Here is a 25,124-nt window from a genome sequence, read left to right as displayed (position 1 = left end):
TCTTCAATCCTACTCCCCTACTATGGGAAATAACTTTGCCATATCTAATCTGTTCAGGCCTTTTAGCATTCGGAATGCTTTATGAGATCCCCCACCTTCTCCTGAACTCCAGGGAATACAGCCCAAGAGTTGCCAGACGCTCCTCATACGGTAACCCTTTCATTTCTGGAATCATTCTTGTGAATCTTCTCTGAACCCTCTCCAATGTTAGTATATCCTTTCTAAAATAAGGAACCCAAAACTGCACTCAATACTCCAAGTGTGGTCTCACGAGTGCTTATAGAGCCTCAACATCACATCCCTGCTCTTATATTCTATGCGTCTAGAAATGAATGTGAACATTGCATTCGTCAACTTCACCACCGACTCAACCTGGAGGTTAACCTTTAGGGTATCCTGCACAAGGACTCCCAAGTCCCTTTGCATCTCTGCATTTTGAATTATCTCCCCATCTAAATAATAGTCTGCCCATTTATTTCTTTCACCTAAGTTTCCAACATTGTATTTCATTTGTCACTTCTTCGCCCATTCCCCTAAGCTATCTAAATCTCTCTGCAGGCTCTCTGTTTCCTCAACACTACCTGCTCCTCCACCTATCTTTGTATCATCGGCAAATTTCGCCACAAATACATTAATCCCATAGTCCAAATCATTGACATACATCGTAAAAAGCAGCGGTCCCAACAATGACCCCTGTGGAACTCCACTGGTAATCGGCAGCCAGCCAGCATAGGATCCCTTTATTCCCACTCTCTGTTTTCTGCCGATTAGCCAGTGCTCCACCCATGCTAGTAACTCCCCTGTAAGTCCATGGGCTCTTATCTTGCTAAGCAGCCTCATTTGCCGCACCTTGTCAAAGGCCTTCTGAAAATCCAAGTACACCACATCTACTACATCTCCTTTGTCTACATTGCTTTAATTTCCTTAAAAAATCACAGTAGGTTAGTCAGGTTGGATTTTCCTTTCAGGAAACAATGCTGAATGAGCCAGATTTTGTCAGTCAACACTTTCTACGGATGTAGTCACTAGGATGATCGCATTTATTCAACTCCATCAGATGTGTGGGGTTTGTGCACTGTTAAATCTTTGTGGCTGGTATTTGTTCTGTTCTGAGCAGTGTCCCGTGATGATATTGTTCTGATTTATGTTAATGTCGCTGTAATTGTAGATGCTTTGAAACTCACATCCAGTATGACTGTAAAGTCAGTGATGTACATCATCTATACAAAGTAGAAATCTGTAAAGGATAACATTTAACAATAGCTGCACTAGAAGTGCCCCGACATTGACACTTCACTTTATCATGTTAATCATGTGGTGCTTGAACTGAGCTGGCTTTTTCCTGCTACGTGCCAGTCTTACCGAAGGGTCTCTATCTGAATCGTTGATTCTTTATTCCCCTTCATAGGTGCCACCAGTTCCTCCAGCACTTTGTCTATGTTGCTCTGAATCTCTAGCAAATGCAGAACCTCTTGTGTTTATGTAGTGCTAAAGTAGCCCTCAGGATTCTGAAGTGCTTGCACCATAATGTTGAGAAGGGTAAACAAGTTTGTAAATGACTCGTGTATTTTTTGATAGTAATGGTCTTCTGCTTTCAAAGTAATTCTGTAACCTACTTACAGTTTCAGAACAGCAGAATTCAGAAGCTGTTTTACTTCTGGTAATGCCCCTCACCATTCCCCATTCTTATTTCCTTCTCAATTCATCTCCTTACCTGCCTATCACCTCCCTCCCACTTTTCTTTTTTCTGTGGTCTTCTGCCTTCTATCACAATTCCCCTTCTGCAGCCCTGTATCCCTTTCACCAATCAACATCACAGCTCTCTACTTCACCCCCCCACCTCCGGTTTCGCCTATCACCTTCTAGTTCTTCCTCCCCTCCCCCCACTTTCTTAATCTGACTCCCTTTTTTTCCCAGTTCTGCTGAAGGGTCTCAGCCTGAAAAGTCGACTGTACTCTTTTCCATAGATGCTACCTGCCCTGCTGAGTTCCTCCAGCATTTTGAGTATGTTGCTTGGATTTCCAGAATCTGCAGACTTTCTCTTGTTTGTAGCTGTTTTGATATGCTGAATTTCATGTGAGAAATGGATGGTCAAATGTGCCCACTGGTGCAAAATTAATAACTGAGGGAATGAAATACTGAACTGGTTAATATTGATTTTTGTTAACAGAAAAAAGCTGAAGAAGCTCACAAAATACTTGAAGGTCTGGGCCCAAGAGTGGAGTTGGTAAGTGTATATTTAAGTTTCAGTTGTTGCATTCTCCAAGATATTAGTACTTCCAGTGGTAAGTGCATTACATGTGTTTTCGGCTCTGCTCAGGGATTGTAGTTGTTTACCATTGTTCACACCCTGCATTCATTGCTGGAGGTCAGCTCATAAGAGGAAAAACAGGAAGAGCTGCAACTAGCAGCCAAAAATGACATCTTAATGTCAATGATTCTCTTGTATGTGGTTCGTTGCTTTTTGTTCATGATGAGCATTAGTAAAATACAATAATTTGTGTCAGTAAATCATGGTTGTGAAAGTTTAGATTTTAAACATTCTAATAGAATTTCAGTTTTGAGTTTAAGTAATGTCTACAGGGAACAGTTAGTGATAAAATACTGGGGTATAGTTCTGGTAGGCAATAACTGTTACTGTATGACTGATACAGTACAGATGGGTATGTTTGACGTGATATCAAGATTTGGTCTAGCAGATGAAGATCTATTGTTGGAATCTTGAGAAGCATGACGTGCTGGAGGAATTCAACGGGTCAGGCAGCATGTATAGAGTGTGAGGAGTTTGTGGTTGATGGAAAGGATGGAGAAGGGGATTGAGACAGGGTTTTGGGGGCCTGATGGATCAGGAGAAGAGAGAAAATGGGCAGAGGGGTACAATTACCAGAAGTTCCAAGAATTCACTGTTTAAGCCATGAGTTGTCGAATACCCTGCAGAATGAGAAGTGCTGTTTCTCTCATTTGTGCAGTTTGCACTGAGATCCTCTGGTGTTCAGTGTTGGTCCAATTTATCAAATGAATTGTGTTCTGTACAGCTTGAGGATCACATGATTTTTTTAATTCTGGAATTGTTATATCAAGGATTGCCATGTGAGTAAGGGGCTTTCTTTGATTTTATACATTTAATAATGTAATATAATCAATAACTTCAGATATCACCTGGTCTTTCTCTTTTCAGCCACTTTACAACCAGCCATCTGATACGAAGATTTATCATGAAAACATCAAAACGTAAGTGGTATCTAGTAATCTGTCTAAAATCTTGACAGGATGAGATGGTGTGTACCGAGGGTTTTTTCTTGAGAACACCTTGCTGAAGCTCATTCTGTTAAATAAGTTGTATGTAACTCCTAATTTGCCATCTTTACCTTGTTATTGAGGTTGTGTTTGACTGCCAATCCCTTTGCTTTTATTGGTTGGTATTATGAAGCTGTAATCTAATGGTCACCAACCTTTTTAAACCCAAGATCCCCTACCTCGACCTTAGTGAAAGGCAAGATCGACCTCAAATCAATTAGTTACACGCATGCGCACCGGGCAGAAAAGTCCGGAAGAAAAACCCCACAACCCGGAAGTAGAAATAATGTATGTACACCAGGGGTCACCACCCTTTTTTTGCACCGCGGACCGGTTTAATATTGGCAATATTCTTGCGGAGCAGCCAACGGTGGGGCGGGGGGGGGGGGGGGGCCATGGGTGTTAAACATGACCGGAATACAGCGATACTCGAAGCAGCTTCCTTATGTCCAGTCTATTCCGCAATTTAGTTTACATGGCTCTCAGCACTTAGCTTATGTCCCGCCTGCTCACGTTTTTTCTGCTTAGTTGGACTCAAGGTGCCGAAACAGTTTTCATTGCCTCATTAGACAGCCTCCCAGCCGCCAGACGCCTTGGCCAGGTGGGGCTGGTTGCGGGTGGGGTGAGAGGACAAGGTCAGGGACCGGCGCTGAGGCGGTCGCAGTCCAGAGAGAGCGACCAACCAAATGAGGAGTGCGAGCCCCCCCCCCCCCCCCCGCCGTAGGTAGGTAGGATCTATCGACCGACAAAAGCTTGACTCGAGAGATGACTTTCAGTAGCTTGCAGCGAGGTAGCTGCTCTACTACTTACAAAACCCGGAACCTGAATTAGGTCGTCTGCGAATATTTTAGCACCGGATTCCCCATGAACATTAGGTGTGCTAAACAGGTTTAGAGGCGGCGCCCATCTCCCTGTGTTCCAGGCCAGTAGCAACAGCACTTCCCGCGGGTCAGGCGAGATGGACGGTTACCCAAGGCCAACCAGTGATGCCTGGCGCTAGGGTATCACTGTGTTTAGGTGACTGATGACCTCGCGTGGGTAATGACCTCGTGTGCATTCAAGTTCAACAGTGGGCGTGACAGGGAATGAGGAAAGGTGCAGCTGACTCGTATTGTTTCCTCACGACCCAGTTGTTGGGGATCACTGAAGTACACTGTGTAGTGCATGGCGGGGGAGCTGCACACACGCGCACTGGGCAGAAAGAGCGGAACTAAAACCCCGCAACCCGGAAACAATCTCTCAACAGTATTTGTGTATTTATTTTTCATTTTTTTCCGGGATCTACTGGGAAAGTCTCAAAGATCGACCAGTCAACAGGTTGGCGACCACTACTGTAATCATACATTTTAAATGGCTAGCTTGCCTCATGAGACCTATTATGGTTTGCATTTGGTAGAAATGGTCAGACATTGCTTATTTATGTGAGGCTAGGTGCAGTGTAGCTCATCATTAAACTACTATGGAAAACAATGTAAAAAAAATTCTAGAAATCAGAATCAGAATCGGGTTTATTAGCACCGGCATTTGACGTGAAATTTGTTATCTTAGCAGCAGCAGTTCAATGCAATACATAATCTAGCAGATAGAAAAAAATAAATAAAATAAAACATAATAAATAAACAAGTAAATCAATTATGTATGTTGAATAGATTTTTTAAAATGTGCAAAACCAGAAATACTGCATATTAAAAAATAAGTGAGGTAGTGTCCAAAGCTTCAATGTCCATTTAGGAATCGGATGGCAGAGGGGAAGAAGCTGTTCCTGAATTGCTGAGTGTGTGCCTTCAGGCTTCTGTACCTCCTACCTAATAGTAACAGTGAAAAAAGAGCATGCTCTGGGTGCTGGAGGTCCTTAGTAATGGACATTGTCTTTCTGAGCCACCACTCCCTAACGATGTCCTGAGTACTTTGTAGGCTGGTGCCCAAGATGGAGCTGTCTAGATTTACAACCTTCTGCAGCTTCTTTCGGTCTTGTGCAGTAGCCCCTCCATACCAGACAGTGATGCAGCCTGTCAGAATGCTCTCCACAGTACAGCTATATAAGTTTTTGAGTGTATTTGTTGACATGCCAAATCTCTTCAAACTCCTTATAAAGTTTTGCCTTCTTTATAACTACATTGATATATTGGGACCTAGTTAAATGAAATTTGTACACCCCCTAAGATTTAGCCTGAGCACTGGCACATCTTGAACCGCATGTCTTGTCTTTCATTGCATTTTGCTTGAGAAGATTATTTCCTCAATTAATTCCCCATTTATTGCTCCTTTATTTACCAAGTGATCACATACAGATATAATGGGAATATCTGAATTATTGAATCTGTCCCAAGCTGCATTAATGGGCAAAGATAGATGTCCAGTTGACAGCAAAAACAGATTGATTATACTATATAATGAAATTGAAGTTATGAGAAAATATTGTTGATAACTAATACTTATGGCCCTTATTCTGGCTTGTCCTGCATATGGAATTTCCTTTTACATCAATCCTATCAGCCTTTTTTAAATTTTAGGCTTCTTTCATTTTACCAGGTCACACATACCATAAATTATTCTATATAATAACCTTTGAATTGTCAATTCCCCTCTTTTTTTCATAGTTCCTCTTGCACTCTGTAACCCACTCTTGAATTTGCATTTTATACCTTTAAAATGAACTTCTGGAAAACTACAAGAACATCAAAGACTGTACCTGACTTGAGCTCTCTCCTTCAAGCATTCCTCTGCCTTTAAGCAATTTGTTGTCCTTATGTATAAATGAAATAAATAGTGTTGCTTTCACTGTGCTTGTGATTTTAAAAAAAATTCAGTTCAGCTTGCTTGCTCCTAGCGACTTTCTACTTGTTCTGATTTGCAGGATTCCTCTATGACAGGGGTTCCCAACCTTTTTTATGCCATGGACCCCTACTGTTAATCGAGGACAGAGCCCCTGCTCTAAGACCTCTATCAATGAGTAAATCCTTTCATTATTCTCTTCAGGGCGTAAACATCCTCTTTCAGCATAATTATCAATTGTTATAAACAAAATACCAAAAGTTTGTTGATGTAATGGACTGGATCATAGTTCATCTAGCCCATACTCATCCCCTGTGCTTTTCCCACGGTAGAGCCCAAGTCCTGCTCCTAGTTTACCCTGATGCCCTAAGGCAACTTGCTATTGAAAGCTTTGGGAAAAATTTCAAGTTTCTTTGCTGGTCAGAGACATTAAATGACTGTTCAAATGTACTTGAATCATTAGTAAGTAAAAAAAATTCAAAAATTGTGTGCTAGAAAGCAATTATAAACTTCAAGATCAAGTAAGATAACAATATGAAGCTGATGCACAAGATTAGGAGCAAGCTAATCCATTTGATGCAGTTAACTAGCAGTTGTCTGGAATCACCAGCTGAAAATGATCAAATTCCAGCCTTGTACTTTAATTCCATCTGGAGCAGTGTTGATTTCTTGTTGCATGTTTCCTGTCCCATTCAAAATATTCCAAATCATTTCATAAACAATGAAATGGGTCTCTTCCACTTTTCTTTATTCTGACCTCAATATCCCTTGATGTCCCTGATTCCCTATACTTGTTACCCCGATCTTTATCCTTACAGTAACATCTTGGCCTTGAACTCTAGCTATTTCTTCTTTGAATGTTTTCTATTTTACATCCTCCTACGTCTATGGTCTTCAAATTTAACTGCAAGTAAATGCTTCTAATCTACCCTTGCCAATTCCTCCTTTAAGATCATGAAATTGTCCTAATTGAGATCTCAATTATTATGGATTTTTAGGTGAGTGGGCAAATTCATGACAGATGCAATTTAATGTGGATAAATGTGAGGTTATCCACTTTGGTTGTAAGAACAGGAGAACAGATTATTATCTGAATGGTGGCCGATTAGGAAAAGGGGACCTGGGTGTCATTGTACACCAGTCATTGAAGGTGGGCATGCAGGTACAGCAGGCAGTGTAAAAGGCAAATGGTATGTTGGCATTCATAGCAAAAGGATTTGAGTACAGGAGCAGGGAGGTTCTACTGCAGTTGTACAAGGCCTTGGTGAGACCGCATCTAGAGTATTGTGTGCAGTTTTGGTCCCCTAATCTGAGGAAAGACATTCTTGCCATAGAGGGAGTACAGAGAAGGTTCAGCAGATTGATCCCTGGGATGGCAGGACTTTTATGTGAAGAAAGACTGGATCGACTAGGCTTATACTCAGTGGAATTTAGAAGACTGAGGGGGGATCTTATTGAAAAGTATAAAATTCTAAAGGGATTGGACAGGCTAGATGCAGGAAGATTATTTCCGATGTTGGGGAAGTCCAGAACGAGGGGTCACAGTTTAAGGATAAAGGGAAAGCCTTTTAGGACTGAGATGAGGAAAAACTTCTTCACACAGAGAGTGGTGAATCTGTGGAATTCTCTGCCACAGGAAACAGTTGAGGCCGGTTCATTGGCTATATTTAAGAGGAAGTTAGATATGGCTAAAGGGATCAGGGGGTATGAAGAAAAAGCAAGTACAGGGTTCTGAGTTGGATGATCAGCCATGATCATACTGAATAGCGGTGCAGGCTCGAAGGGCCGAATGGCCTACTCCTGCACCTATTTTCTATGTTTCTACCCAATTATCCTTTTCCATAACCATTTTAAAATACAGAAATATGGCCACTACCTCCAAAATGTTCCCAGATACTCACTCTACTAGATAAACTACATTCCCTAGAAGACCCAGTAATGCTTCTTCTCCATTGGTTGATTTACACAGTATATCAAAAAGCTCTCCAAGACACCTCAGAAATTTTACTGACTCTTTTTAATGCAAAGACAACCCAGCGTTCAAGTTTAAGATCACTATTGTCACCATACCATAGCATAAATACCATGAAAATTAAGATTTTTTTGGAGCAGCCCAGTATATTGTTACTACACGAGCACAAACTTTTAAGTCAACATAAACTATTAATATACTGTAATTTATACATACACATCTGCAAAATAACTGAGATAGAAAAAATGATTTAGTCCGAGGTAGTGTGAAGGTTTTACAGTCAGTTCAGGAACCTGGCAGCAGTGGAGGAGAAGCTGTTGTTGAACTTTGAACTCTGGGTCTTCAGGCTCTTGTACTTCCTGCCTGATTGAGAAGAGGGCATTCCCCAGATGGAGGGCAGTCCCTAATGATGGATGTCACATTCCTGAGAGACATAACCTCATGTACGTGTCCTTGTTGGTGAGGAGACCTTACTCACGATGGAGCCAACCAGTTAATATTCAAGACATTTGAATTCCCCAGTATAACTCCACTTTTACTGTGCCTCACTGATATCTGCCAACATATCTATTCATCCATTTCCTGCCAAGTCTAGGAAGGTCTGTGATGACACCCATTTTGTTTTTAATCACTAACATATAGCATCATTCGAGAAGCCTTGTAGATATCTTCTCTCAATAATGAAGTAATGCACCTTTTGACTAACGGTGCAATACATTATCCCATTTAACTATCTCCTGTTTTACCTGAAAATTGTATCCCTTGGATACTGAGTTGTCAGTCTCAGTGATTGCACAACATCATAAATCTTCATGTTATTCAAAGCATTAAATTTATCTGCTTTACTGGTTGTACTCTGGGATACAGATCAGCAAAAATACTGGGCACAGTGGTGATAGAATTTAATATGGACAGTGTTGTAATGAAACTTGAGAAGTCAAATCTGATCGGATATATAGAATAAATGGTAAGGATCATAGGAACACCAGTTTAGCATTGCATCACCTTGTTCCCTGTCAAGGAGTTCACTAATATTTGTGTTATCTGCAAACTTACTAAGCATTTTGTAGGAGGCAAGGAATTGTAAAAGCAGCCTTGTATTCATATTGTGTTGGACTCTATCCCATATTCATTTTTAATTCATGGATTTTGAGCATTAGGAAAAGGAGCATCATAATGACTACTGGTTGAGGTCATTGCTGGACTTTCTGTTAGCTTCAGAATTTTGTTTTAGAAGAGAGATTAACTGGATGTAATTTCTCTATAACCTTATTTCACTCATGAAAATAGCAGAAGTAAAATTAGAAAATGCTGGAAACACTTTACAGGTCAGGCAACTTCTTTGAAAAGAAAGTTGACATTTTGGGACCAGGATCCTTCATCAGAGAGGAGAGGGATAAAACAAGCTAGTGTATGGAATATATGAAGCAATCTTCCCTTTGTTCTGTCCATTCCCTTCCCCACCTTTTCTGCTACCCATATTTTGTTTTCTCCTTCCCCATTCTGATGTGGTTTCTTGGTTCTGAAATTGAAAATGTTAGCTCTTTCTTTTTCCTGACTGACCAGCCAAGTATTTGTGCCATTTTCAGTTTTCAGCAATAAGAGGGAAAATGGGAAGAGCTGAAAAGAATTTTTGGATACACCAAATCTTTTCAGATGTGTATTGTAGGTAGTACAGATTTCAGAATTATACAGGAAAGCAGGTATTGCTGTTGCCTACTGGAGGATTAACTTTGTGCTTGGCTTGAGTCTTGATCTTTAACATGTACACACAGATGTGGCTGGAACTGAGGGTGGGAAATGTGGGTGAGCTGGTGGTCAGATTCATGGGGTCTGTGTGCAGATGGAGTGGGACAGATGAACCAGAGCTGGACTCTGGGTTCAGGAATGTGGCTAGAGGGGGGACGTCACGTGATGACGTAGGGTCGAGACGTTGGAAATCCAGCTCCCTCGTAAAAAGTAATGAAATAGGGTTTAAACGAAGAAGTTAACTAATATCTATTAGAAATTACTTATAAGCAACTCGAGAATATCTTTTGATATGGCTCCTAAACCGAAACAGAAGAAAGCTATTACTTCGAAGACTGCGCAAATCGGTGTGGGAAAAGGCCTAACCGCTTCAGTGAAGCATCGGACTCAAGTTGGATCTCCTCCCGGCGAAGTGCACGGTACTTCTGATGATGAGGGGAAGGAAGTTGTAGCAATGTCGGCGGTCTCTAAGAAGAAACGGAAGGAACGCATGCGCGAAAGTATCTATGGGAAGATATCAACAGAACTACAAAGCCTAACTACGGCTGGAAGTGAAATTGGATCGGAATCGGAAGGAGACACAGACTCTTTGGGAAATTCGGAGGAGGAAGAAAAGGAAAAGAAGAAAGAGATTAAAGGAGACATAAAAGATATCCTGAGATATATAACGAATGAATTAAAATCTATAAGAGCAGATATGATGAAAGAATCAAAAGTTACAAGAACAGATATGACGAATGAATTGAAAGCTACAAGAATAGATATGACGAATGAATTAAAAGCTGTAAGACCAGATATAAAAAGGATACAGAATACACTTGATAATGTGGTGGAAAAACAAAAGAAGATGGAGAAAGAAGTTAAAGAGATGGAAGTAAAAGTGGAAGAAAATACTGAAAAAATAGAAAATGATAATTCTGTCTGGATAGCAGAAAGAAAACGGATGCTTGAAAAAATGGATGCGCTTGAGAACTCTAGTAGACGAAATAATATTAAAATTGTTGGTCTTATGGAAGGTACAGAGGGAGAAAATCCAATAAAATTCTTTCAAGATTGGATTCCGAAAATTTTGGAAATGGAACAAGGAAGTCAAGTAATTGAAATTGAAAGAGCACATAGAGCTTTAAGACCAAGATCTCAACAAGATCAAAATCCAAGATCAATTTTGATAAAATGCTTAAGGTATCAAGATAAAGAAATGATCTTGAAGGCAGCTACTCAGGGTGCCAAAGAGAGAAAAGGGCCATTGATAATAAAAGGGAAAAGAGTTTTTTTTTACCCAGACATAAGTTACAATCTTCTGAAGAGGCAGAAAGAATTTAATCCAGTGAAAAAATCTTTATGGGAAAAGGGTTATAAATTTTTATTGAGCTACCCAGCAAAATTGATCATTTTTCTGGAAAATGGAGGAAGAAGTTTTTTTGTTGACTACCAGAAAGCGGAGAAATTTGTACAAGAACTACCCGATGTTCATGAAGAGAGGGCTAATGAATTATAGAAATGAAATGGACTTATGATGAAGATTGAAATAAGGTTGGGCTTGATGGACATTTATAAAGAAAAAATAGTCGAGGAGAATTAATTGGGAGTAGAGATATTAATTATTTTCTTTTTTTTCTTCATTAATATATATATTTTTCTTTCTTTTTGCGGGGGAGCTGGAGGAGCTCCTGATCGACGGCTGCGAGTTTCACGTGTACAATCATGGCAATTGCCATGACCCGTAAAATGGGGGGGGGGGTAATGTTGTGTTCTTTTTATTCGCAACATTAGTGGGGGGGTATTTTGTTTTTTTTTCTTATATATTAGTTATCTTTTTCATATTTTTCTTTTTTTTGCCTGGATGGTTGGGGAGAGACTCATAGCAACATGGAGAATTTTAAAGAGTTCCCAAGGTATTATGAATGACTAATTTGCTTAATTTATTAAGTTTTAATGTTAATGGAATTAATGGACCTGTGAAAAGAAAGAGAGTTTTAACATATATTAAGAAAATGAAAGGAGATATAGCTTTTTTTACAAGAAATGCATTTAACAGAAACAGAACATAAGAAATTAAAGAGAGATTGGGTTGGAAATGTTATTGTAGCTTCATTTAATTCAAAATTGAGAGGAGTTGCAATTTTGGTTAATAAGTCTTTACCAATTAAAATACAAAATGTAATAATTGATTCTGGGGGGAGATACGTAATTATACATTGTCAAATTTTTTCAGAATTATGGACTTTTATGAATATTTATGCACCAAATGAAAATGATACAAAATTTATACAAGAAGTCTTTTTGAAATTGGCTGATGCACATGATAAAATATTAATAGGTGGAGATTTTAATTTTTGTTTGGATCCAGTTTTGGATAGGTCAACTAAAGTTGCTACAAAATCAAAAGTAACAAAATTAACTTTATCATTAATGAAAGAATTAAACCTGATTGATATATGGAGAAAAATGAATCGAAGAGAGAGATTATTCATTTTATTCAAATAGACATAAAACTTATTCAAGGATTGATTTTTTTTTATTATCAAAAAATATTCAAGATAGAGTGAAAAGTGTGGAATATAAAGCAAGAATACTGTCAGATCATTCTCCCTTGATAATGGCAATGATAATGATGGATAAGGAGGAATCGATTTATAGATGGAGATTTAATTCAATTTTATTAAAACGTCAAGATTTTTGTGATTTTATGAAAAAACAAATTCAGTTTTTTTTGGATACAAATTTACATTCAGTAGAGGATAAAATTGTATTATGGGAAGCGATGAAAGCATATTTAAGGGGTCAGATTATAAGTTATACATCTAAAATCAAGAAGGAATACGCAGCAGAAATAGATCAGTTGGAAAAAGATATTATAAAGTTAGAAAAAGAATCTCAAAGACACATGACAGAAGAAAAACGAAGACAACTTGTTAACAAAAAATTACAATATAATACACTTCAGACATATCGTACAGAAAAAGTAATTATGAGACCTAAACAAATATTATGAACTAGGTGAAAGATCACATAAAATTCTTGCTTGGCAATTGAAAACAGAACAGGTTTCTAAAACAATAAGTGCAATTAGAACAAGTGTAAATAAGGTTACTTATAAGCCTTTAGAAATTAATGAAACTTTTAAAAAATTTTACACTGAACTATATCAATTAGAATCAAAAAATAAGATTACTGAGATAGATCAATTTTTATCACAAATAACCCTTCCAAAATTAAATTTCGAAGAACAGAAAGGATTAGATATGCCTTTTACATTAAAAGAGGTTGAAGAAGCTTTAGGATCACTTCAGAGTAATAAATCTCCAGGAGAAGATGGTTTTCCTCCTGAGTTTTATAAAAAAAATTTAAAGATTTATTAATTCCTCCTTTTATGGAATTAATATATCAAGTGGAAAGAATGCATAAACTCCCACAATCTTTTTTAACAGCGATCATAACTGTACTGCCAAAAAAAGATAGAGATCCTTTAAAACCAGCATCATATAGGCCTATTTCTTTGTTGAATACAGATTATAAAATAATAGCAAAAATTTTATCTAATAGAATATCTAAATATTTACCAAAATTAATACATATGGACCAAACAGGTTTTATTAAAAATAGACAATCAATGGATAATATAACCCGGTTAATTAGTATAATTCATTTGGCACAAAAAAGAGAGGAAATGAGTGTGGCAGTTGCTTTGGATGCAGAAAAAGCATTTGATAGATTGGAATGGGATTTTTTATTTAAGGTATTGGAAAAATATGAATTAGGAAAATCTTTTATACAATGGATTAAAATTCTAAATATTAATCCTCAAGCTAAAGTAGTTACAAATGGTCAGATTTCAACACCATTTTGTTTAACAAGGTCAACTAGACAAGGCTGCCCATTATCACCTGCTTTATTTGTATTGGCAATAGAACCATTAGCTGAATTAATTAGAACAGATTCAGATATTGAGGGCTTTAGAGTTAATCAAGAAGAATATAAGATTAACTTATTTGCTGATGATGTTTTGATTTACTTAACAAACCCATTGCAATCTTTGCAAAGATTAACTTTTAGATTGGAATAATATGGGGAAGTATCGGGTTATAAAGTAAATTGGGATAAAAGTGAAATTTTACCCCTTACCAATGGAAATTATAATCAATGCCGATTAGCAACTCAATTTCGATGGTCAATAAATGGGATAAAATATTTAGGTATTAAAGTTAATAATGATGTAAAAAATTTATATAAACAAAATTATTTGCCATTATTAAAAACAATAAAAGAAGATCTTGATAAATGGATGATATTACCAATAACATTAATAGGATTTAGGAGGGTTACAACTTCCAAACTTTAAGAATTATTATAAAGCAAATCAACTTAGATTTATTGCATCTTTTTTTGATGACGAAAAGCTGGCATGGATTAGAATAGAATTAGATAAGATAGGAGAAAATACATCAGAAGATTTTATATATAAATGGGAATCCAAATGGATACAGGAAAAAAAAGAATCTCCTATATTAAGACATTTGATTGATTTATGGAATAAGGTAAATATGGATGATGAGATAAAGAAATCTTTATTAGCAAAAAGGACTTTAATTCAAAATAGGCTTATTCCTTTCACAATGGATAATAAACTTTTACATAATTGGTTCCAAAAGGGGATGTCGTTTGATCAATTTAAAAAATAAATATAAAATATCAAATAATACTCTTTTCTGTTATTTTCAATTAAAAGCTTATTTACGAGAAAAGCTGGGACAAACAATGTTGATACCAAAACCTAGTGAAATAGAAATATTAATTCAGAAAGGAAAAATTTAAAAATTTACATCTTGTATGTATAATTTGATTCAAAAGCAGACAATTAAATTAGGCATTCATAAATCAAGACAAAAATGGGAATCTGATCTGAATGTTAAAATTGATGGAAAAAATTGGTCAAGATTATGTTCTGATAGTATGAGAAATACAATAAATGTTCGACTTAGATTAATACGATATAATTTTTTACATCAATTATATATAACACCACAGAAAATAAATAGATTAAATTCAAATATGTCTGACCAATGTTTTCGATGTAAACAAGAAATTGGTACTTTTTTACATTCTACTTGGTCTTGTTCTAAAATTCAACCATTTTGGATTAATTTAAGTTTTATTGGAACAAATTATTGGAGTACAAATTCCACATACTCCATTGCTATTTTTATTAGGAGACATTGAAGGGACAATAACGAAATTTAAATTGAATAAGTATCAGAAAAAATTTATAAAAATTGCTTTGGCAGTAGCCAAAAAAGTTATTGCAGTTACTTGGAAATCTGATTTAAATTTAACTATGGATCGTTGGAATAATGAAATGCATAGTTGTATTCCATTTGAAAAAATTACGTATAATTTAAGAAATGAATATGAGATATTTTTGAAAATTTGGTCACCATACTTACGAAAGATAGGATTAGATACGTAGGTCCTTTGAAGATAAAATTATAGTAATTGGGGAAAGTGAAAATAAATATCAAAATTATTTTGAACTCCATGGAACATGTGGGGATCCTCTGATATCCAGGCAATCTTTCTTCTCTTTTCTTTCTTTTTTTTCTTTAGATAAGGGTTAAGGGGAGGGGGGAGGGTTAATATCACTTTTCTTACCATTTCATTATTACATTTATTCTTGTAATTTCTAAAATTCAATAAATAAATAATATTTTTAAAAAAAGGAATGTGGCTAGGTCTGTAGCTATCTGGTGACTGGGGAAAAGAAAGGAGGGATATATTGGGCAAGGAAGAAGGTAATGTATACATTGAGGAAGATAATCTAAGAGCAATGAGGGCAGAAGGACCAGGTCACTGACCTGGGCAGGTTTAAGGTGATGTCTCTGATTTAAGTTGATACTGTCCATTGTTAACTTGGCTAGCAGCAATTGTAGAAATGTTAATTGTGATGCAAAATGCATTCTGAACAGGAAAGAAATTTTTCCTATGATTTAGAAAGAGTCAAGCATGTTCTGGAAGGCAGATTCTTTGTTCAATGTCTTGTACTTTTATTATTTTTCCTCAGTGATAAATGCAAAAAAAATCTGCAATAACAGAAGTGTGGAATACCTATGGTAATCTATTTGCCTTGTACTGTCCAAACATCCCTTTTGTTCCCCCCCCCCACCCACCCACACAAAAGGTTTTAGCAGCCCAGCCACTTAAAAGCATTCACTGCTCCTCTTTCACTCTCCCGCTTTCATCTTGTGTATTGTTTATATTGTAGGAACCAAGTAATGAGGAAAAAACTGATCCTCTTTTTCAAGCGGAGAAATCATGCTCGTAAACAGAGGGTATGTTCTACTACGAAAACTGTTCAAATTTAAATGTAAATCATGCTTGTAAGTGGTATGTTCTACTATGAAAAATGTATAAGTTTAAATGTAAATGGTGACATAATGAAGAAAATTTAAAGGTCAGATGTAAAGTTTGGAACCTGAAGCAGCAGTAGGAGGTTTGGAATAAGTTAGTTTATGTGGCTGTATGTGTAGAAGTGATAATCCACCTCCCTCTCAAATTATTGGCATAGCCATGTGTTTAATATTGTTTACAAGGTAATTGAGATTGAACTGACACAACAGCAGTGTCAGTGTAACCACTCGGTTGCATAATTAAGGTGTTTGAATTCATTGCAGTATTTACAATCCTGGAAAGTTTTCTCCCCAGAGATGATGGGAAAGGCGTCTCCTGTGCACCATGGCAACTTGGCCTCAAAATATTACCAAACCCTTATCAGTTACAATTCAGTATCTTAGTATTTGCTTTCTGTTATGTTCAGTGGCTTAATTGTAAATTTACATTGAATGACTCTACCTACTTTCACACAGGAACATTATTACATGAGCCCACGTTTAGCTTTCAGCCCATCTTCCTTTTTAGGAGCATAGTTGATGCACATCAAGTTTTGCTTAATTCTCCTAGTATGCTGAATGCTTTACAGGAACAAAAGATCTGTCAGCGCTATGATCAGCTCATGGAGGTTTGGGAAAAAAAGGTGGAAAGGATAGAAAATAACCCTCGGCGGAAGGCAAAGGAGAGTAAGACCAGGGAATATTATGAGAAGCAATTTCCAGAAATTCGCAAGCAGCGGGAACAGCAGGAGCGTTTTCAAAGGTAATGACCATTACTTCAACTCCTTTTGCAAAAGGAAAAATCAGAATAATACTCCCTCTTGGTCTTTCGCCTATCCTTAAACCAATTACAAAACAATGGACAACAGTCTTCTAGTGTAACTGCTTTGATGCTGAAACCATTTGAGTGCCTATTTGTTGCCTGAGAGTTTATCAGGTACTGTTGCCTTCATTGCACTGTGGTAAACCTGTCAAATATTTTGCTGAACTGAATTCATACAGGTCGGAAACAGGCCATTAGACCTACCATATCCAAGCTGATCAGTGGACACCCATATGTATTGATCCCATATTCCAGCATTTGGTCCACCTTCTTTGCCCCATGTGATTCAAGTGTTTATCCAGACGCTTTTTAAATACTATCAGTGATTCTGCTGTTGTAGACAACTTTGGTCTAGGTACCGTCTGGATGAATAATATCCCCTTTATATCCTCCCCAGATTGCTTACTCCTTATGCGTTGCCCTAAGTTTGTGTCTACTAGTTTGAACAATCTATTTAACTCTAAATTTCCCTAATTCTTTTTTGCCACTCCACTACATTGCTTTCCCCATTATAGGAAGAATGCAGAGGCTTTGGAGAGATGCAGAAGAGTTTTACCAGGATGGTGCCTGGATTAGAGGGCATGAGCTATAAGAAGTTGGGTAGATGTGGTTTGTTTTCTCTGGTGCAGCAGTCACCAAGTGGAGACTTAATAGAAATTTATGCTTATGCTAGAGGGCATGCATTTACAGTGAGAAGGGATGTTCAAGGGAGATGTGTTGGGCAAATTCTTTTCACATAGTGGTGGGTGATTTTTTGCATGCAAGTCAGATGGGAATCATTAGATATTTCCATTTAGGACTATTACTAGTGTAATCCAGTCACAGCCATGGGTACTTCAGTAAGCAACATGGTTTTAAGATATTTAAAAAATCTATTGATACTCAAAATTGACAAGCCTTGGATGCTAGACTTGGGGTGAAGTGCAGTTCATTTCCTTTTAAGAAAATGGAAGTGGGGCCACCACACTGGTCTACAGGTACAATTGAATTCTACTCCCAACTATTCTGCTGGCAAGTGTACAGTCTCTGGAAAAAAAATTGAAGACCCGAGAGCATTCATAGTGATGATGTGCTTTGAGAGATTGGTGATTAAAATCTATCAACTCCTGCCTGAGAAGTGACGTAGCTCCATTCCAATTTGCCAACCGGAGCAAACAGGTCCACTGCAAATGCCACTCATTGGCTCATCACTCAACTCTGGTACATCTGGACAGCAAAGATGCATACATCAATATGCTCTTTATCAGCTACAGCTCAGCATACAATACCACCATCCCCTCAAAGTTAATCAATAAGCTCCATGACCTTGGCCTCAATACCTCATTGTGCTTTTGGATCCTGGATTTGCTCACTTGTAGAACCTAGTCATCTCGGATTGGCAACAACATTTCCATGATCTCCATTCGCACAGGTGCCACCACAAGGCTGTGTACTTAGACCACTGCTGTACTCACTTTACACTTATGACTGTGTGACTAAGCACAGCTCCAATGCCATATTTGTTTGCTGATGACACCACTGTTGTGCCCTGAATCAAAGGTGGTGATGAATCAGCATACAGGAGGGAGATTGAAAATTTGGCTGACTGGTGCCATAATAAAAACTTCTCATTCAAGACCAAGGAACTGATTATAGACATCAGGAGAAGAAAACCAGAGGTCCATGAGCCAGACCTCATCAGAGGATCAGAGGTAGAAAGGATGAGCAACTTTAAATGCCTCGATGTTACTTTTTAAGAGAATCGGTCCAGGAAGAGGTGTAATTATGAAGAAAGCACTGCAGCACCTCTGCTTCCTTTGGAGTTGTAAGATTTGGCATGACATCTAAAACTCTTGACAAACTTCTACAAATGTGTAGAAAATAGAACATAGAATAGTACAGCACATTACAGGCCCTTCGGCCCACAGTGTTGTGCTGACCCTCAAACCCTGCCTCACATATAACCCCCCACCTTAAATTCCTCCATATACCTATCTAGTAGTCTCTTAAACTTCACTAGTGTGTCTGCCTCCACCACTGACTCAGGCAGTGCATTCCACGCACCAACCACTCTCTGAGTGAAAAACCTTCCTCTAATATCCCCCTTGAACTTCCCTCCTCTTAACTTAAAGCCATGTCCTCTTGTACTGAGCAGTGTTGCCCTGGGGAAGAGGCACTGGATGTCCACTCTGTCTATTCCTCTTAATATTTTGTAAACCTCTCTCATGTCTCCTCTCATCCTCCTTCTCGCCAAAGAGTAAAGCCCTAGCTCCGTTAATCTCTGATCATAATCCATACTCTCTAAACCAAGCAGCATTCTGGTAAATCTCCTCTGTACCTTTTCCAGTGCTTCCACATCCTTCCTATAGTGAGGCGACCAGAACTGGACACAGTACTCCAAGTGTGGCCTAACCAGAGTTTTATAGAGCTGCATCATTACATCGCGTCTCTTAAACTCTATCCCTGGACTTATGAAAGCTAACACCCCATAAGCTTCCTTAACTACCCTATCTACCTGTGAGGCAACTTTCAGGGATCTGTGGACATGTACCCCCAGATCCCTCTGCTCCTCCACACTACCAATTATCCTGCCAGTTACGTTGTACTCTGACTTGGAGTTTGTCCTTCCAAAGTGTACCACCTCACATTTCTCCAGGTTGAACTCCATCTGCCACTGCTCAGCCCACTTCTGCATCCTATCAATGTCTCTCAGCAATCTTCGACAATCCTCTAAACTATCTACAACGCCACCAACCTTTGTGTCATCTGCAAACTTGCCAGTCCAGCTTTCTGCCACCACATCCAGGTCGTTAATAAAAATCACAAAAAGTAGAGGTCCCAGAACAGATCCTTGTGGGACACCACTGGTCACAACCCTCCAATCTGAATGTACTCCCTCCACTACAACCCTCTGCTTTCTGCAGGCAAGCCAATTCTGAATCCACCTGGCCAAACTTCCCTGGATCCCATGCCTTCTGACTTTCTGATTAAGCCTACCGTGTGGAACCTTGTCAAATGCCTTACTAAAATCCATGTAGATCACATCCACTACACTACCCTCATCTATATGCCTGGTCACCTCCTCAAAGAACTCTATCAGGCTTGTTAGGCACGATCTGCCCTTCACAAAGCCATGCTGACTGTCCCTGATCAGACCATGATTCTCTAAATGCCCATAGATCCTATCTCTAAGAATCTTTTCCAACAGCTTTCCCACCTCAGACATAAGGCTCACTGGTCTATAATTACCCGGACTATCCCTGCTACCTTTTTTGAACAAGGGGACAACATTCGCCTCCCTCCAATCCTCCGGTACCATTCCCGTGGACAACGAGGACATAAAGATCCTAGCCAGAGGCTCAGCAATCTCTTCCCTCGCCTCGTGGAGCAGCCAGGGGAATATTCCATCAGGCCCCGCGGACTTATCAGTCCTAACATATTTTAACAACTCCAACACCTCCTCTCCCTTAATATCAACATGCTCCAGAACATCAACCTCACTCATATTGTCCTCATCCTCTCATTGGTGAATACAGAAGAGAAATATTCATTGAGGGCCTCACTCACTTCCACAGCCTCCAGGCACATCTTCCCACTTTTATCTCTAATCAGTCCTACCTTTATTCCTGTCATCCTTTTGTTCTTCACATAATTGAAGAATGCCTTGGGGTTTTCCTTTACCCTACTTGCCAAGGCCTTCTCATGCCCCCTTCTTGCTCTTCTCAGCCCCTTCTTAAGCTCCTTTCTTGCTACCTTATATTCCTCAATAGACCCATCTGATCCTTGCTTCTTAAACCTCATGTATGCTGCCTTCTTCCACCTGACTAGATTTTCCACTTCACTTGTCACCCATGGTTCCTTCACCCTACCATTCCTTATCTTCCTCACCGGGACAAATTTATCCCTAACATCCTGCAACAGATCCTTAAACATCGGCCACATGCCCATAGTACATTTCCCTGCAAAAGCATCATCCCAGTTCACACCCGCAAGTTCCAGCCTTATAGCCTCATAATTTGCCCTTCCCCAATTAAAAATTTTCCTGTCCTCTCTGATTCTATCCTTTTCCATAATAATGCTAAAGGTCAGGGAGCGGTGATCACTGTCCCCCAGATGCTCACCCACTGACAGCTTATTGATTAACTTTGAGGGGATGGTGGTATTGTATGCTGAGCTGTAGCTGATAAAGAGCATATTGATGTATGCATCTTTGCTGTCCAGATGTACCAGAGTTGAGTGATGCCTCACAGGATCTTCTCCATCAACTTACCAACCACTGAAGTAAGACTCACTAGGTTATAATTTCCTGTGTTATCTCTACTCCCTTTCTTGAATAATGGAACAACATTCACAACCCTCCAATCCTCTAGAACCTCTCTTGTCCCCATTGATGATGCAAAGATCATCGCCAGAGGCTCAGTAATCTCCTCCCTCGCCTCTCACAGTAGCCTGGGGTACATCTCGTCAAGTCCCGGTGACTTATCCAACTTGATGCTTTCCAAAAGCTCCAGCACATCCTCTTTCTTAATATCTACATGCTCAAGCTTTTTAGTCTGCAGTAAGTCATCCCTACAATCGCCAAGATCATTTTCTGTAGTTACAATGAGCGATTGTATTAAAAGATTTTATTCACTGTATGAGATTAAGGGACAATCTGATGGAAGAGTTTAAGATCATAAGGGGTGTAGACAAAAAAATGCACCTTTTTTTTTCCCCAAGGTGAGGATGCTACAACAAGAGGGCATAGGTTTAAAATCAGAGCTGAGAGATTTGTAAATGACATCAGGGGCATCTTTTTCATGCAATGAGTGGTGTGTATTCAGAATCAGCTAACCGAGAATGTGGTTGAGGCAGGGGTATTAGCATGATTTAAAAGCGTTGTGGAGATTTCCTGGTAGTGGCTGATGGCTCCCGTTGCTCCAACTCTAATTATCTTACTATTTCCAACCTATCTTGAAACTTCCTTTTTAAGTGTGATAGTTTTTCATTATGGCTACATCAAGGGGTGGCAGAGGTACTAAAAAGGATGATCCTCCTGCTTCTTTGGATTCTATTATGGAATTGCAAAGTCATACACGAGAAGCCTCTGAGAAGTTTCAACAATTCAGCTCTGAATTTAAACAAATAGATGGTAAATTGGATTCTATTCAGCAAACTCTTAATGAACATGATAGACATAAAAAAATTAATGAAGCAATGTTGTCATCTCTGGAAACGGAAGTGAATAAACTGCAAAAGCTTTGTGAAAAGCAATTGAAGTCCAATGAAAAGTTAAGACAAAAGATTATCAACAGAAAATAGAACTAGAAGGAACAACCCACGGGTTCTGGTTCGCGAAGAATTAACCGAAGGTAATCATCCTATGGAATTCTTTGCAAACTTTCTGCAAGAATTATTTCCAGAAATTTTGGTATCTTTTCCTATGATTAATCAAGCTCACAGTTCCCCCGTGTTTAGATCTCCTAACAGAGATAGACCAAGATCCATACTAAATTGTTTTCATGAATTTAAAACAAAGGAACTGTTAATCTGTGAATCTTGTCGAAGAGGCATGATTATCGTGGTGGCAAGATTAGAATTGTTGAAGATTACCTGTCTGAGGTTATGCAGGAACATACTAAGTTCAAAGAAGTTATGTCCGAGTTTTTTTAGCAAAGGTTTTAAACCCTCCCTTCATTATCCAGCTCGTCTCAGAAGCACACTTAAAAACAGATCTTTTGAATGGTTTCGTTTGATTGCTGAAGCACAAAGCTTTTTAAAATCTGAAGGCTAGCTGCTTAGTTTGTCCTCACATGAAAACACAAGATTAAATGAGAAACTTTTAATTTGCAAATCGCATCGAAGCATGATTCATTATAGGGTGGATTATTAAGATTCTTGAAGACTGTTTGCTTGAGGTATGCAGGAATGTGCTAAGTTTAAACAAGCTTTGTTGGAATTTTTCTATCAAGGGTTAACCCGTCCCTTGGCTACCAAGTTTGACTGATAGTCTCATTAAAGATGGACCCTTCGAATGGTTTCATTTGAATGTTGAAGCATAAAGATTTTTTTTAATTTGAAAGCTAACTGCTTAGCCTGCTTTTTCATGAAGATATAAGATTAAATGTGTAATGTCTTTCTGTATGAATAATGGTATCTTTTACTTTTGGTAAACCTTTGTAACTAATTTCCTTTTGTAATTTTTTTAATACTGTAATTTTGATATACAAGAATTGAATTTCTTGTTTGGATATTGTTTAGTCTAGGTTGGAATATAAACAACCTGAAACTAATTGGAGCGAGCACCAAGGTTCTTGGGGGGTTTTCCGTAGTTGTAGATGCCGGCTTTCTGCTGGTCGTTTTTTTTTTCTTTGGGATGTGGGTGGGGGGATGTTTGTTTTTCTCAAAAGCTGTTTTCAAATTTTTTTTAGCCAACTTGTTGCTTGGTTACCATTTCTCAAGTTTTATGGATTGGTTTTAACTTACATTTTAACCTTCGTTTAAATTATTCTAAAAATGAGCCAAACTATTAATTTACTCAGTTTTAACGTGAAAAGGTTAAATCACCCTGTGAAATGTAATAATATTTTTGCTTATATTAGGAAATTTAAGGTCCCTATTATTTTTTTTTACAAGAAACTCACATACGCAAATGTGACAATCTACATTTTTTTAACCGTTGGAATGGACTTTGTTTTCATTCGTCTTTTCAGGCCAAATCTAGAGGAGTCTCGACTCTTATAGATAATACACTTTCCTTTGTCCAACATAAAGTAGTGTCTGATACTAATGGACATTTTGTTATAGTTTCAGGGAAACTAGATAATAAATTAATAGTATTTGCCAATGTGTATGCCTCCAATGTAGGTGATCCAGGATTCTTTGAGTGTTTTTTTTTTCATTTCTACCAGATCTGAGTCTTTATTCTTTGGTGATGGGAGGAGATTTTAACTGCTGGCTAGACCCAAATTTAGACCAATCATCTTCTAAACCAGTGTCTCTTAATAAATCAACTTTGTTTATTCAATCTTTTTTATTGAAATGTGGTATTGTTGATATTTGGCGTTTCTTACATCCTTTAGATAGGGGGTACTCGTTTTTCCTATGTTCATCATACATATTCCAGGATTAATTTTTTTTATTGATAGTCAAATGATTTCATCAGTTCATTCTTGTGAATATAAAGAGATTGCAGTTTCAGAACATGCTCCTGTATTTCTATCTTTAAATCTCCCTGGTCTTCCTCAAACAGAATTTGGCATTTTAATACAACTTTGTTATCAGATAAGGAATTTTAAAAATTTATAGAGAGGCATATTACTTTGTTTTTTGAAGAGAATAAAAAGGAAGAGACCTAATTTTATTGAATGGGATACTTTCAAGGCCTATATTAGAGGACAAATTATTTCTTATACTGCGAGTGTTAAGAATAAAGCTAATAAAGAAAGAATTGAATTAACCAATCAATTGAAACAATCTAGCTCCAGATCCTGTTTTATCTGAAAGACGTGTTGAAGTTAAAACTGAATATGATCTTCTGTTAACATATCCAATTGAAACTCAACTTCTTAAAGATAAAACTCAATTTTACATTCACAGAGATAAATCAGGCAAAGTATTGGCCAACCAGTTAAAAACTTCTGTAGTTAAACGACAAATTAAAATAATTTGCAAAACTAATGGTGATAGGACGACTGATCGCTCTGAAATAAATGATACCTTTAGAGAATTCTATTCTAAACTTTATAGTTCTGATTCCCCTAAAGATAATACTGTAATGAATAATTTTCTAGATCAATTAAATATCCCTGCACTTCCTGCAGACAATTGTAAATAGATGGATCAACCCATTTCTTATGAGGAAATTGCTGAGGCTATACGTTCATTACACTCGGGGAACGCTCCGGGCCCTGATGGATTTTCTGGAGAATTTTATGGCTTTTTCTTTATTAATTATACCGCAGTTACACTTAGTCTTTTTGGATTCTTTCAAATTGGGTAGCTTGCCTCAATCTTTCTATGAAGCCTCTATTTCGCTTATCCTAAAGAAGAACAAGGACCCAACAATGTTCTTCATATAGACCAATTTCATTGCTCAATGTTGATACTAAAATCCTTTCTAAAGTTCTGGCTCGTAGGATTAAAAATAATCTATCTTCTATTATTT

At 37.9% G+C, this 25,124-nt stretch overlaps 1 protein-coding gene across 13 annotated transcripts in view; it reads left to right on the top strand.

Annotated features, from left to right (window-relative positions):
• Positions 1-25,124, top strand: part of ncor1 (nuclear receptor corepressor 1) — a 273,467-nt gene that overhangs the window by 86,622 nt on the left and 161,721 nt on the right. For all 13 annotated transcript variants that reach the window (XM_073053048.1, XM_073053047.1, XM_073053052.1 and 10 more), the window contains exons 7-10: positions 2,171-2,227; positions 3,179-3,231; positions 16,053-16,119; positions 16,767-16,939. In XM_073053048.1, coding sequence (XP_072909149.1) covers positions 2,171-2,227; positions 3,179-3,231; positions 16,053-16,119; positions 16,767-16,939 — 350 coding nt within the window. The remainder of the gene's footprint in view (positions 1-2,170; positions 2,228-3,178; positions 3,232-16,052; positions 16,120-16,766; positions 16,940-25,124) is intronic.

The sequence above is a fragment of the Hemitrygon akajei genome, chromosome 8 (genome assembly GCF_048418815.1).
Source record: "Hemitrygon akajei chromosome 8, sHemAka1.3, whole genome shotgun sequence".
Classification (NCBI taxonomy): Eukaryota; Metazoa; Chordata; class Chondrichthyes; order Myliobatiformes; family Dasyatidae; genus Hemitrygon; species Hemitrygon akajei.
This window is presented reverse-complemented; position numbering and strand designations above follow the sequence as displayed.